Below are 13,080 nucleotides of genomic sequence, written 5' to 3'. Positions count from 1 at the left end.
TAGCTTGTTTATTCTTACTTCTCTTTCTTGGCTGATTAGTATCCCCTGTTTCCCTTGTTAATCTGCTGTCTTCTATAGTGAGGCAGATAAGGAATTTCAGAGGAAATGGCACATGGAAGCTACCATGGGCTAGAAAAAGAGACTTCAGAAATATTACGTGCTCAGAAAAGCTGAAATCAAGGGAGAGTAGACTCAAAACTGTGAAACTGAAGTCTGGATGAGGTGATCTGAGTGGGTTTTAGGATTTTCATTTTTGGTTCCCTATTTTAGCTGTTCTTTCCATATTACTTGCTTAAGGCCTGTTTTTCTCTCTGTGGTACATGTGGGTGATGTTGCATCTCTAAGGCTCTAGCAGTGTCCTCAGTTATTGTCGTGTTCAGAGAGATTTATGGCTTCAGTAGCACATTGCTTCACCTAGCTGTCCCTGTCCTATAAAGTGTTCTACTTCTTTTGCCAGACCTGAAGAACTGTTAATTATCCTGCAGTGCTTCTGGCCTGTCCAAATGGTGGATGGTAGGTGTGTAATTTGTCTTTTTGCATTGGTTTAGAATATTCCAGGTGATGGGAAATAAGCTTTGTTGATAAGGCAATAACGACTCAAAAGACAATCACTATTCTAACATAGTTTAGCCAGGGTGGAGAATGTTTTCCTCAGCTTTCTATGTCTTTATGTCTATGTGATCCCATTTTCCACTTTTATCTAGGATTCTCCCCCTGTGTACCTGCAACAGTAATTGCAACAGCAATTCCACTGTACCCTATTGCTGTTATTTTATATAGTTGGTTTGTTTTTTTCATGTGAATACTTACTTGCTGGGGAAAGACCCCCCCCCCAAACCTTAATCCATATTGGCACAAATATTTGGGAATCATCAGACTGTAAGCTGACCAGAATGATTTTTGTCACCAGGGACCCTAAAGTAAGGGTTTGTTTTAGGAGCTGTTCCTGTAATATTTGAAGGTACAGTTTGATTTCAGATCTTACTCAGGAATAAAATGGTTTACAGAAAAATAGCTGTGAATGGGTGTTTCCAGACAGATGTCTTAAATGATAATAAATATGTGTCCATTGCACACCTTCATAGAAATCTTTGAGGTTAGTTGCAGCTGGGAAGGCTGAGTAAAGAGTGGTTTCTATCAAAGACCTTTTTATATAACAGACACATCTTTTGAGCAGGCATCCTCCAAAACTGATATTTAAAAGAACAGTGCCTGTACTTTTTACCACATTTTTAGATTGTAGCAAATAACTGTGACTACTTTAGACTATCCTATTGTTTCAGAATCTATTTTCAGTAGCTCTCAGGCAGTGCAAACAGAGGAATTTCTTGGAAAGAGACAAGTATTTGGAGTTTCCAGAAGGACAGATTTAGTATTATGGAGTAAAACAGCTTCAGCAGAGATAAAAACATATTCTGTCTGTTCAGTGACATAAATCAAAGATTTCCTTCCTCTTGCCTAACACATCTTTCTAGAATTCCCACAGTAGCTGGGATCCAAGTAAATAAAAGCTGCCTCAGCTGTCATGAGAAATGTCAGTCAGAGGCTTGAGAAAATAAAGGAAGAAAATCTTGTCCATAGAGAGGGAGTTCATTTACCTGCCAAATTCTTAAATTCCTTTATGCAATATTGTTCTGTGTCATGGAATGAAAGAAATTAATTGATTTTTGTAAGTGAGAGTGTGAGATCAGTGAGAGAAAGGAAAAGAGGCATACTGAGAAATTGTGCCCAGTTCTGTACTCCTTACATTACCTCTGGGCCCTGCAGCACAGACAATAAGTCACCTTAGAACCTTTATCCCAAGCATTAAGGGAGTTACCAGCTGTGAAATGGTGGCTTGCACGTGCCTCAGAGGGCAGTGGCTGGAGCCAGGTTGATTATCATCAGCTGCAGACAGTTAGATTGAAATGGAAACATTTCACAGGCAAAACCTGAGTTTGCTCAAAAGAGCCCCATCTGAACCTCTGATCCATGTGAGCCCCATTCCCTTAAAGCTTTTGTTTGTCTGTATCATGGATGGTTTGTCATTCATCACAGGTAAGTAGTCATTGTTAGACAAGCTAAACCTACTTATCCAGACTAAGAGATTAACTGCTTTTTATTTCTTCACTCCATGTTTTGCCTCTGTGACATTCTGTACGCTGTGTGCTGTTTCCTGTTTTAAATCTGCATATACCCACCTGCATAGCAGCCTATGGTAAGATTCCTTGCTTGTTACATATGGGAACTTCTGCACCTTCCCAGGCTTCTACATTTTTAGCTCTGTGACTAATGGCTAAGAGGAAGTAGAAATTCTAACCCTGAAGTAGCCAAGAAGATAAAAGTAGGTGCAGCCCTGTAGCATGAAGGAGATGAATACTTGGAATTGAGTACTGGTAGATAACAGGAGTTAGGGGTTTGCTAGCTGAGGGGGGGGATGGACAGGTAATCCAGGAGATGAGAATCCTTACATGCTTCACCAGGGAGTCTGTTGGCCACATTTAAGCTTTTTCCACTACCCATTGTCTGGGAGTGTTAAGAAGTGGCTGGGGGGAGGGAATTGGATAGAAACTCTCAAGTGACTGAAATGCAGACATTGTCACTCCTGGGAATTGCATTGCAAAGGCCCAGGAAGTACCAACATGGTACTCAGCAAGGAGTACAATTGTCAGAAGATATGACAAGGGGATTGTGTGTGGAGAAAGATAAATTACTAGAACAAGGAGAATGTTTCACCCAGATGAGCAAGCTTTCTTCAATACACTTGTATTTGAACAATGATCATATGTCCTTTCTTATGAAAGCAAAGCCCCTTCCCAAGCTTGGCAATAGGGAGTAATTAAAATAATACTGATAATCTGGAAGGGATCAGATTGCTGAAGTTCCAAGTTTGCTCTAGGAGAAACTTGGGGAAGGAGAGTGAAGTAAACAAGTAGGCTGTTTCTTGCAAAAATTCTTTACAAATAAATTAACCAAAATAATGGGACTATGGGAAACATGAATTTCTTTAGAAAGAAAACAAACCTAGATGAAATAAACAACTGCTAGAAGCAGATAGTACCAGCAGATAATTTGACTTGTCTAAAAGTAGCCAGAAGTGAATTAAATATGAGCTGAAACATTTGAAGTAGTGGGAAGAGCTTTGCTAACATTGATTAGTTGTTCTGCAGATTGCAAAAAGATAGGTGAAAATAAGAATAGTCAGAGTAATACCATCTAGCATGATTCAAACTGAGAGGTGCAATAAAGATTGTGTTTCCAGAGGGAGGAAGTGTTGCTGGAAAGCAGCTGGAGGTGAGAGGTGCTGATGGGAGGAGAGGAAGAAAAAGTCAATGAGGTGCGAGACAAACAGATGAAGCTTTTTGTAACAGCTGAAACCATGTGAAACAAGCAAAAAAATCAGTGACCTGTGGATCTCAAAACTGAATCAAAATTTCAAACCCAATATCAACAATTGAAAAACACCTGTGAGATCTTCCTGTGGCCAGCCTAATGTAAATTTGAAAGATGGTGTAATCTGCAGTGGAGAAGTTTCAAATTCTGGTCACATGGTCATAAACTTTAGGATTCAAGAAATGTGAGAAAACTCTAAAAAAATGTCTTGAGAGAATTTGAAAGCAGGCTGGTGTATTTTTATATACTGCAGATCTGTAGTGCTGTAAGTCGTACTTCCTGGAAGCACTTTGTACATACACTCATTTAATGTTAGAATACATTACAGAAATATGTTAAAATCAAAAAGTTCAAGTTCTGCTTAGCTAATGTGTATTTTGCATCAGTTTGAATAAGTGAAATGCTGGAGTTTTCCTGAGCCTTTGAATGATTCTTGAGAGATGAACACCAGTATGTCAAGTATCAATAAGATTTGCCACCCAAAAAGGACAAATTTGTGAATTTTGTATGTGCAAGATGATTGGTAAAGGGGAATGGTAAGAAAGATGATGATGATGATGATGATGAAAGCTTATGAAGTGCATGCCAACAAGCATCAAAGGACAATATGGCAGCAAACACATAGTGCTTGAACAAGTGTGAAGGGTATTTACTGAGCTCTGAAAGGGCTGTAAAAACAGGTAATATAAAAAATTAGGTCAAGTAGCTTTTTTTTATTCCTGTGCAGCCACCCCAGTGTCTGCCATTCCATTAGGGGGTGTTGTTTAGTTTTTTCCTTTGGGGATTATAAATGGTAAATTAATTGAACCAAATCTACTTGGTTTTCTGGAAGCAAACTGGTAGTAAAGCTACCAGTAATTTGCTTTGAGATGATCTTGAGATAGTTCTTTGCTGTGTAATCAGCTTTTCTGATTCTGTAAGTTTGTGTCCAGGTTTTCTTGTACTATTACATCTCTGTAAATGTTTCCTACACAAACCTGGATATGGTTTGGAATAGCTGTCTTGTCGTTTCTTGTGGCATGGCACAAGGCTTTTTTTCTGTGCTCTTACTCAGAGTGTTTGAGCCCCTGGGGCAGGTGTGCCATTCTCTCTGTGTAGGGATCCCTTACATGAGACAGTTGTGGTGTCTCGTGAGAATTCATCTTGAATCCTCATGAACAGCCTGGATATCACTTACATGTGGTGGTGTTGGACTGCACCTGGCACTCCCTGCCCCTTTCTCAGCTGTGTCCCAGGGGCTGGGTTTGGAGCAGAAGCTCTGGTGCTTTGTTGGGAGAGCTGAGCTGTCCCCAGGCTCTGCTTGGAGCTCTCTGCTGCAGCTGGGAGTGCTGAGCTGGCCCTGCTGCTTGGCTTGCCTCAGAAACTGAGACAGAATTTATTTGCCTGTGGCTTAGCAGAAGTGTCACAGTGTCCAGGTGGTGTTTGGCTTCTTTAGAACGTGGCAAGGTGCAGGTTTCCTCCTCACTGCTGAAGATGCTCCTCAGGCCCTGTGAGGTGTCACCCCTCCAGCTCTGCAAGGATGTCACTGCATGTGTCACACTCACATGCACAGGTGCCTTCTTGGAGCATGAGTTACACACTGTTTTCTGTTTTACCAAGGACAGGTATAATTTTGATCTCATCTTACTGTTCTTAGGTGGTTTTTAAATAAATATGAGCTGGCCCTAATCACCAACTTCAGATTAAGTAATTTAAGTGGTGAAAGTGGAAACATTTCATTTTTTCTGTCTGTATTTTCACAAAGTATTTTTTCTTCACTGGTTGATATAACCCTTCAAAGTTAATTTGCAGCTAAATATACAACCTTTCTGTGTAATTTGGTTGTTACCCTTGTCACCCAGAAGGGATTCTTAGCTCTATACAACTGTATTCAATTTCATCCTGTATTTGAAGGGTGACATTGGTATAAGGGCCTTGCCTTAAGCTTGAATTTGAATGTTGATGAAACAGTAATTCAGTTTCCAATAATTATGTTATTTATGAAACATAATCAGATTTAGTAGTTTTGACATTTTGAATCCTTGTGAACTAGATATTTAGGAGAAAATACTCTCAGAAATTCCACATGTGTAGAAACACAGAGGGGACCTAACTCATTTCAGAATCCTTCAAGTTTTACCTACATGGACTCTAAATGGATCTTGGAGACAACATACTTGTTTTTCTTAATATCTACAGGTATGTCTCTGTCTCCAGAGACTGAGAAACTTGGTTTAATATCTCCAAGATTTTTTTAATAAATTGGTATTTCTTTTCTGCTTCAGAGTTGTTTAGACACTGGAAAAGGAAAATAAACTCTCCTGCCTTTTCAGTTTTTAATCAGCTTTTCAATTCTGAATAGAGTAATAAAATTTAAGACATTGGTCTCTGTGCAGATACTGCATAGAACAAAAAGAAATACAAATTATTAATGCAAAGCTTTTATACTCAATTCAGTGTGTGTTATGGGAAATTATACCCAGTATGGCACTGCATAAAACTGAACTGCAAGTAAGATGTTTCCTCTCCCAGTGTGTATACAATTAAGTCTGTTTATCTGAGGACTCATTAACTCAAAGTAAAGTTGTAATTTCTTAAAATAAGCACAGACTTCAAAAGAGGTTGGTTTTAATTTTATATTTAATATAAACTCTTTCATAAAGGAAACTGTATGTAGCAAACCATTGCTGTTGTGCTGTAATCTGCATTTAAGAACATGGCACTTCTGGTCAGCAGTGAAGACTTGGCTGCCTTTTGCAAGTGAAGAAACAATACAATTTACTTTTGCCTGTGACAGATGTTGGATTTGTGTGGGTGTGGTGGTTTTTTATAGCACTGACTGAAGCAAAAGTAGGTTGGGGAGATGACAGTAGAGGACTTTCCTCTGTCCCTTTGGATCTGAAAATGCAGCAGTCTAAACAGTGGGAGTGTGGTGAGCTTGAGGACCAAAGGAACCCTTGAAGTGGGTTGTTAGATATCGATCTTAATTGCTTCCTAATTTTGCAAAATGTGTCACCTCCCAAAACAAAGAGGCAATTAGGACTGAATGAGCTGAGAACATTCTGTTAGAGAAACAGGCTGTGGCTGAGGAGAGGTGCAGGTGGATTGAAGCTTTTCTTTCAGCCCTGGAACACTCTGGAGCTTGGCTTGTGATGGCAGTTTGTCTGGGAGAAGGGTGGAACTGTTACAGCTCCTTCCCACTCAGTCTCATCCACTACACACAGATTTCTGGATTTTGCCTGTACAATGAGGAATTCAGTTGCTTTACTGAAGGCAAATTCTGATTTGATAAAGATCTTGATTCACAGGTAAATACCAAAGATGTGGCTCCTGAGCTGCCTTAAACAGTTCTGTCATCTGAAGCTGAGTGATTCAGGGATTGGCTTAGGCTGTATTGGGCTGTATTTTTCCTACATTTTATACCTCATCTAAATGGCAGTCACAGAGACTGATGGTGCATGTGGTTTGATGCCAAGTGCAGCTTTTGGTCCTGCTGAAACTTAAAGCAGTTTGCACAAGACTAGCAACAAAGCCATGGATTAACAGGTCTTACTGCATGTCCTTCTCAAGGGTGCTTTGTGGTGCCATGTGTTGGTGGCCAGTCCTGGAGAGGAGGTTGAGCCAATGGTACCTGTTTGCACCAGCATTTTGCAGTTGAGATTTTGCAGGCCTGCAGGTGATCTGGCATGTGTGATATTCTGAAGCTTTGGAGAGAGTGCTTAGATGGGTGATGGGAGAGTGTTTATCATGTCTGATGGCTGGATGTGGGGAGAAGTGAAAACTATAGGTTTTCTTTAGTTCCTGTTAGTCCATTTTACATTTATCTTAATGTCTGCAATGGACTGTTTTTGCTGTCTTTGTAGGAGGAAGAGGAGCAAGAAGAGGAAGATGATGATGAAGATGATGATGACACAGATGACCTTGATGAGCTAGATACAGACCAGCTGCTGGAGGCTGAGCTGGAGGAGGATGAGAACAATGAGAATGCTGGTGAGGATGGAGAAAATGACTTTTCTCCCTCCGATGATGAGGAGATTGCCAACCTCCTGGAAGAGGGAGATGAGGGAGAAGATGAAGATTCTGATGCTGATGAGGAAGTTGAGCTGATTCTTGGAGATAGTAAGTGTGTGGCCACCTTGGTGACCTTGTCCACTGCTTAAGGTCCTGACAAAGAGGTAACGTCTAAATTTCCCCTGAAATGACTTAACTGACTTGTCCCTGGCTGGTATGAGTGACAGGCCATCATCACCTTGTTCACCTGGGGCATCTCTTAGTCATCTGCTGGTAAAAACAGCTCTTATGTGAGAGAACAACTGTGCATTCTGGGAAAGGAGGTATCTGCTTTCTTAGGTGCTCCCAGATGTGTGTATGTGTGAGAACTCTGTGTGAAGAAGCTTTGTATGATTGCTTGCCTGTCCTGCCCTTCAAGGGGACACAGGTTTAACTCTTACCTCACCTGTCCCCTGTGCCTCTTGTGAGCCTGTAGGGACAGAGAAGCACTTTTGATCCTTGGTGCTGTTCTTTCTCTTTTGTAAGTGCCTAAAATGCAAAGCCAACACGGCATTTCTGACTTCGCTTCCTTTATTAGACTGTTCTGAAGCTAACAAAACTTTTGGGATACAATTTAAATTGTTCTCTTTTTTGGGCATTCTGCAAATACAGTGATTTGAAAATACAAAGTGTGTGTGTGTGCATGTGTGCATGGAAAGGTCTGAACTTTTAATGTAGCAATAATGTTTGGAAGAATGCTTCACAAGAAAGGTGAGTAAGATAGCATGAGGCTTGGGATTTGTGACATCAGATTCTGTTCCCTCTTTTGCAGCACAATTTTTGAGTATGTGCAACCAAACCACTTAGTTATTTTTAATTTTCAAGCTGTAAAAATGGACATAATATTGTTACCTTAAGTTAAAAGGTTGGTAAGGGTGAGTAATGACAGTGTGCAAGGTGTTTGAAGTCCTGCAGTGAAAGATTGATTCCCATCTCAGCTCTCACTTCAGGCTTCCCTGGCAGTGAGCTGGAGGATGAGGCATGCCAGGCCCCTCTGTGCCAGTGAAGTGGCTCATCCATGTTTTCTGTGGCAATGTAGCTCAGTCATTTTTAAGGACATGGCCACATGAGGTTGCCAGAGTTATTCTGTGGGGTCACTCTGCTGTTCTCTAGAAGGAAATAGGTTTATACTCTCGGGCCATATAAGATATTTGCACAGCTCAGTCATTAATGGCATCTTGCAGTGCAACATTTTGGGGTTACAGGGAACCTCTGTATCCTAGTAGTGGACAGGATCTTTGTGACACAACTCCACTCATTTTTCCTCAGGGAATGCAGAGCCCAAAGCTCTTCAGAGAGCACCTGGTGTGCTGTACCTTCAATTGTCCAAGGGGCAGCATGGCCAGGATGTTCAGGCCATCTCAATAACTCTTCCTGGAACAAACCAGGGGCTCCTTGACAGAAATTTCAGGCGTGCTCTGCAGAGCACTGTTATGAAGTGGCCACATCTGTACCTCATTTATGGATAGAGCTACTTGAGCAGACCTTGGATCTGTATGGCTGTGGAGCTGCAGCCAGCCCATCCTGTGGCTGTTGGGTTGCTTAGCAGCAATTTCAGGAACTCAGAGCAGGAAGTGCAGCTCTGCCAGGCTGGCCCTTGATGGGTTTGATGAGTGAGGTTCTGTGGCAGCTTTTCTGTGTCTTCATTGGACTTCTTTCTGTTTCCCACCCAGCAAAGAGCAATTAAAATTTTCCTTTGCTTATGCTTGTTCCAGAATTAAAAGTTGGAATGGCACTGCCAGTGTAGAGAGTACTGGCATGGGGTGCATTTAGAGTGTTCCCTGCTGCAGATTCTTGCTGTACTGTGGGTGAACCTCCATAACATACAGTGAGTGTTGCCAAAGCAAAATAATTCAGAGAGCAATTGAAATAGGGGACTGAATAGCATTGGTCTCTTGTGCTTTAGAAGAGGTTCTAATTCCTTTTTTAAAATAATCCATGGAGAACCTGAATTTGTCTTCCTCCCCTTTGTTACCACCTTGGGGACATTAGATCTGTTTGTCAAAGCAGTTCATGCATTGTGCAGGACTTTGAAGAGCTTCTTCCTGGGCCAGGTGGTTGTAATTTTTGAAATGCATATGTGATATAGGATGGGAGTGTAATTTTTGAAATGCATATGTGATACAGGATGAGAGAAATATATAGAATTCTCACCAGGAGCCTGACTGAATTGATTCTGATTCCTCTTTTCTTCCATAATCCAAAATGGCAACTTCCAGGCAGGTCTGTGCAAACTAATTATACCAAGCAGTTAACTGCAGTCAGCTTTACTTCCAGAGCTCAGAACTGGAAGGTTGTGTGGTGAACTGGGGAATAGTGAGGAGATCCTTTCTCAAAGCTTTCCTCTGAGTTAAAAAAAACCCAAACCAGCAAACCCCCCCTAAGACTCCAACTTTCTCAGCTTTGCTTCTCAAAGGTTTCTGGATTTTTATCTTGCTTGTGCTTCTTTCCCTCTTGCTGTGTAAGTGTAGCTGCTGCAGCCTGGCTGGTGTTTTCTAACTCCCCAATGTGGCTGTGGCTGTTCTGGGAGCACTGATGACCCCTCAGCTTAGGCTCAGCCTGGTGGATGGTGAGATGGAGCATCCCTTGCTGATCACAGTGGAAAGGCAGCTGGCTGATCTTCAGGGAGGAGGGTTGGGGGAAAGGCTTTGTGCCCTCTCTGCTTGCCTGTGATTTTTTTTCCCTAAGGATCTGACAAGGGGTGAACCTTCCAGAAGGTCTTTCTACCTTAACAGGCATTTAGAGATCCACCATTTCTGAGATGGCTAAGTGGAAGTCTTGGTGTCTTTTTTTTTTCTTTTAAACTATTTTTAACACCCAGTTATCTGCTGCATCCAATGAATTCGCATAAGAAAAAGAGCCAACATCACCTCTAAGGTAAGGCAGGAGCCCTCTTGCTGCCAGAGCTGCTACCACTTCCCTCTTGCACAGCTGAGGGAGGAGAGATCTTGTGTTTCAAGATAAAAAGCAAGTGTGTGTATGTGTGTGTGACTGCTTCTGGTAAATCCCTTCATGTCTTCATTCTGTACCACAGTGAAGAAAACCAGGAAAAGCGCAATTTGCAGGTCACCTTTAGAAGGTGACCTGTAGTTAAATTCATTACAGAAACCTCTGAGTTACTAGAGGAAGGTTCTAGCTGGGAGTGTGTGGATTGCTTCCACCTTTGGGGTCCAGCTCACTCCATAAGGAATTACCTGGTGCACATCATACAGGGGCCAGGCTGGTGGAGCTGTCCAGCCATGAGAAACGACTGCCCCATCTGTCCAGCCCCTGGTGTGAAGAGCTGTTGCCCTTTTTTGTGCACAGGAAGTTGTGCAGGCAGCTCTGCTGGTGTCCTCCCTACCTTGTCGGGGAAAAACCTGCCAGCTCATAGGAACTGCACTTGCTAAAGCTGCTCTCCTTGAGCCTCTGTTGTAAGCAGGGAAGGAAGGCTCTGGTGCAGATTTCCTGGCTGCATTTGAGCACTTTGGAGCACTGATGGTGCAGGGCAGGGGTGACCACCTCCCGTGTCACAAACCCAGCATAACCCACGTGTCTCCTTTGCAGCCGACAGCTCCGATAACTCAGACCTGGAGGACGACATCATCCTGTCCCTGAACGAGTGAGCAGCAGCTGGGGCGGGGTGTGGGCAGGAGGAGATGCTCCCTTCCCACAGGAGAGACCAGAGACCAAATTGGAAAGCGACTGAGCACCCCAGCCCTGCTTTTCTGGAGAGCCTGAGGATCTCCTGCCGATCCGCTCTGTTGGTTTGAGTCACTTGGAGGCTCGGGGCTAAGTCTCAATAAAGAGACCTGGGGCTAGGCCTCATTTCTCTCTGCCTTTTTTTTTTTTTTTTTTAATTTTTCATTTTAGGCTGAGATGACTCTTCAAGGAAACTTCTGAAGATATTTCACAATATATTTTCTTTGTATAAAGTTCTTTCCTAAAGAACAGAAATAGTTTTATAAAAAAAAAAGAAAAAAAGAAAAAAAAGGCAAGTGTTCTAGTAAAGAGGGGAGACCTTTGTATTCCTGTAGTACCTTGTACCATGGGGTAGGTTTGGGGAGAAAAATTGTTTAAAAATAAAAGAAAATTTATGCAACTACTAAGTGAAATAAGAGGATCATGGTTTCTAATATCGTTGAGGAGTGAGAATATTTTTATTTTAAATATGATTTTATTTTTAAAAAAGAAGATCTACAGGTGTTATACCTGCTGATGCACCAGTGTGTTCCAGATGCTTTTGTCCTCCAGGGAAGAGCTCCTGGGGTGTTTGCCAATGTCAGTTTGTGCTGTGGTACCAGCTATAGCGGGAGGCTGAAATCCTGGCTGGGCCTAGTCAGAGCCTGGTATTCCTGAAGACATGGGAATCTGGGATTGAAGTTTAAGCCCTTTTTCTCCCCTCTGCCCTTTGTGGTTCAAGTTTTTTAATATTTTTTTTTTCTTTGTGTTTTTTTTTTCTTTTTCTTTTCCTCTTGCCCTCTGTGTGGAAACTGCAAATTGAAGGCCTTTTTCTTTAATGTAAAGTGTATTTATTAAAAAATTAAATACAAATCCTGTCTGTGTCTATGGCTGTGAATTGTAGCCATGCAAAAGCAGTGCTCCTTGTGCCTGCAGGGCTTGGCTGAGAGCAGTCAGGTGTAGCTGGAACCTCTCTGCAGTAAGGAAGGGCAAAGGAAACAAAAAGGGGATTTGGGAGTGCAGCATGGCCATAGCACAGCAGCTGTGGGTTCCAGTCTGATCCCTTGGGTGGCCTGACAGCCTGGAATTCTCAGTGGCATGCTCACCACACTGAGTGGGAGCTGGATGATGCCACTGGTGCTGTTGTGTGGGGAGGTGCTCTGGAGCATCCACTCTGCTGCTCAGGCAGGGAATTCCACATCTCCCAGGATGTGCCAGGAGCTGGGAGCAGCACCTGCTTCCTCCTGTGCTTTGGCATTGCCCAGGCTGCCCTGTGGCTGTCAGGGCACAGGGAAAATCAGGCTGGGGCATGACAAGAGGCCCTGCCCTCAGAACAGGAGGCAGAAATGGCAGTGGAGTGTTTGAGTTCCCAGAGCAGCACCCACTGCCCAGCTCGGGCCTCTGCTCGGCTGGCAGGGGCATGGGCTCACTGCTTGCCTGGCCAAGGCCATGGCTGTGCTGTTCATTCCCATCCACTCACCTTTTAACCCTCTCTCTGTTTTGGCCACTTGCAGAATAGGGTTTAAGGCAGAACAGGGAACTGGAGACTTCTCACTCCTTGACACTACAACCACTTTTCCACCAAGAACTGCTCATTTCAGCTAAGGCTCAAAGTCTTATTGCTTGAAGAGGAAGGATATCCTTTTGAACTGAAAGAAGGGATAGCTTTTTTCCCTCCAACATTGCATCTACTTAATGCACTTACCCTGGGCTGCTTGTTAATAATTAAAAAGAAAGGTTCTGCTGCAACTTGTAATGGATAATTGTACCCTACACATTCGATAAAGATGAACAAGTGACTACTACAGCATTTAAGACCAGCAATTGGAGCAGCATTCTGATTAAATGAGGGGATTGAAAACTGGATCTGCCACCCAACAGCTGTGGAAGTAGCCTCTGACTTATCAGAAACCATCCCACCCAACTTCACCATAGAATATGTGCAGCTCAGGAGCAGGAAAAAATAAAGCATGTACTCAGCTACTACCCTCAGGGAGATGCAGTGCCAGATGTCCATCT

General features: G+C 42.7%; 1 protein-coding gene across 1 annotated transcript in view; it reads left to right on the top strand.

The window, feature by feature from the left end:
• Positions 1 to 11,934, top strand: part of DCAF1 (DDB1 and CUL4 associated factor 1) — a 48,862-nt gene extending 36,928 nt beyond the window's left edge. The window contains exons 23-24 of the mRNA XM_064723831.1: positions 7,215 to 7,470; positions 10,948 to 11,934. Of these exons, the coding sequence (XP_064579901.1) occupies positions 7,215 to 7,470; positions 10,948 to 11,006 (315 nt within the window). The 3' untranslated portion in view covers positions 11,007 to 11,934. The remainder of the gene's footprint in view (positions 1 to 7,214; positions 7,471 to 10,947) is intronic.
• The last annotated feature ends 1,146 nt before the right edge of the window (positions 11,935 to 13,080 follow it).

The sequence above is a fragment of the Zonotrichia leucophrys genome, chromosome 12, assembly GCF_028769735.1.
Source record: "Zonotrichia leucophrys gambelii isolate GWCS_2022_RI chromosome 12, RI_Zleu_2.0, whole genome shotgun sequence".
Taxonomy (NCBI): Eukaryota; Metazoa; Chordata; class Aves; order Passeriformes; family Passerellidae; genus Zonotrichia; species Zonotrichia leucophrys.
Note: the sequence above shows the minus strand (reverse complement) of the source record. Positions and strands in the feature narration are given on the sequence as shown.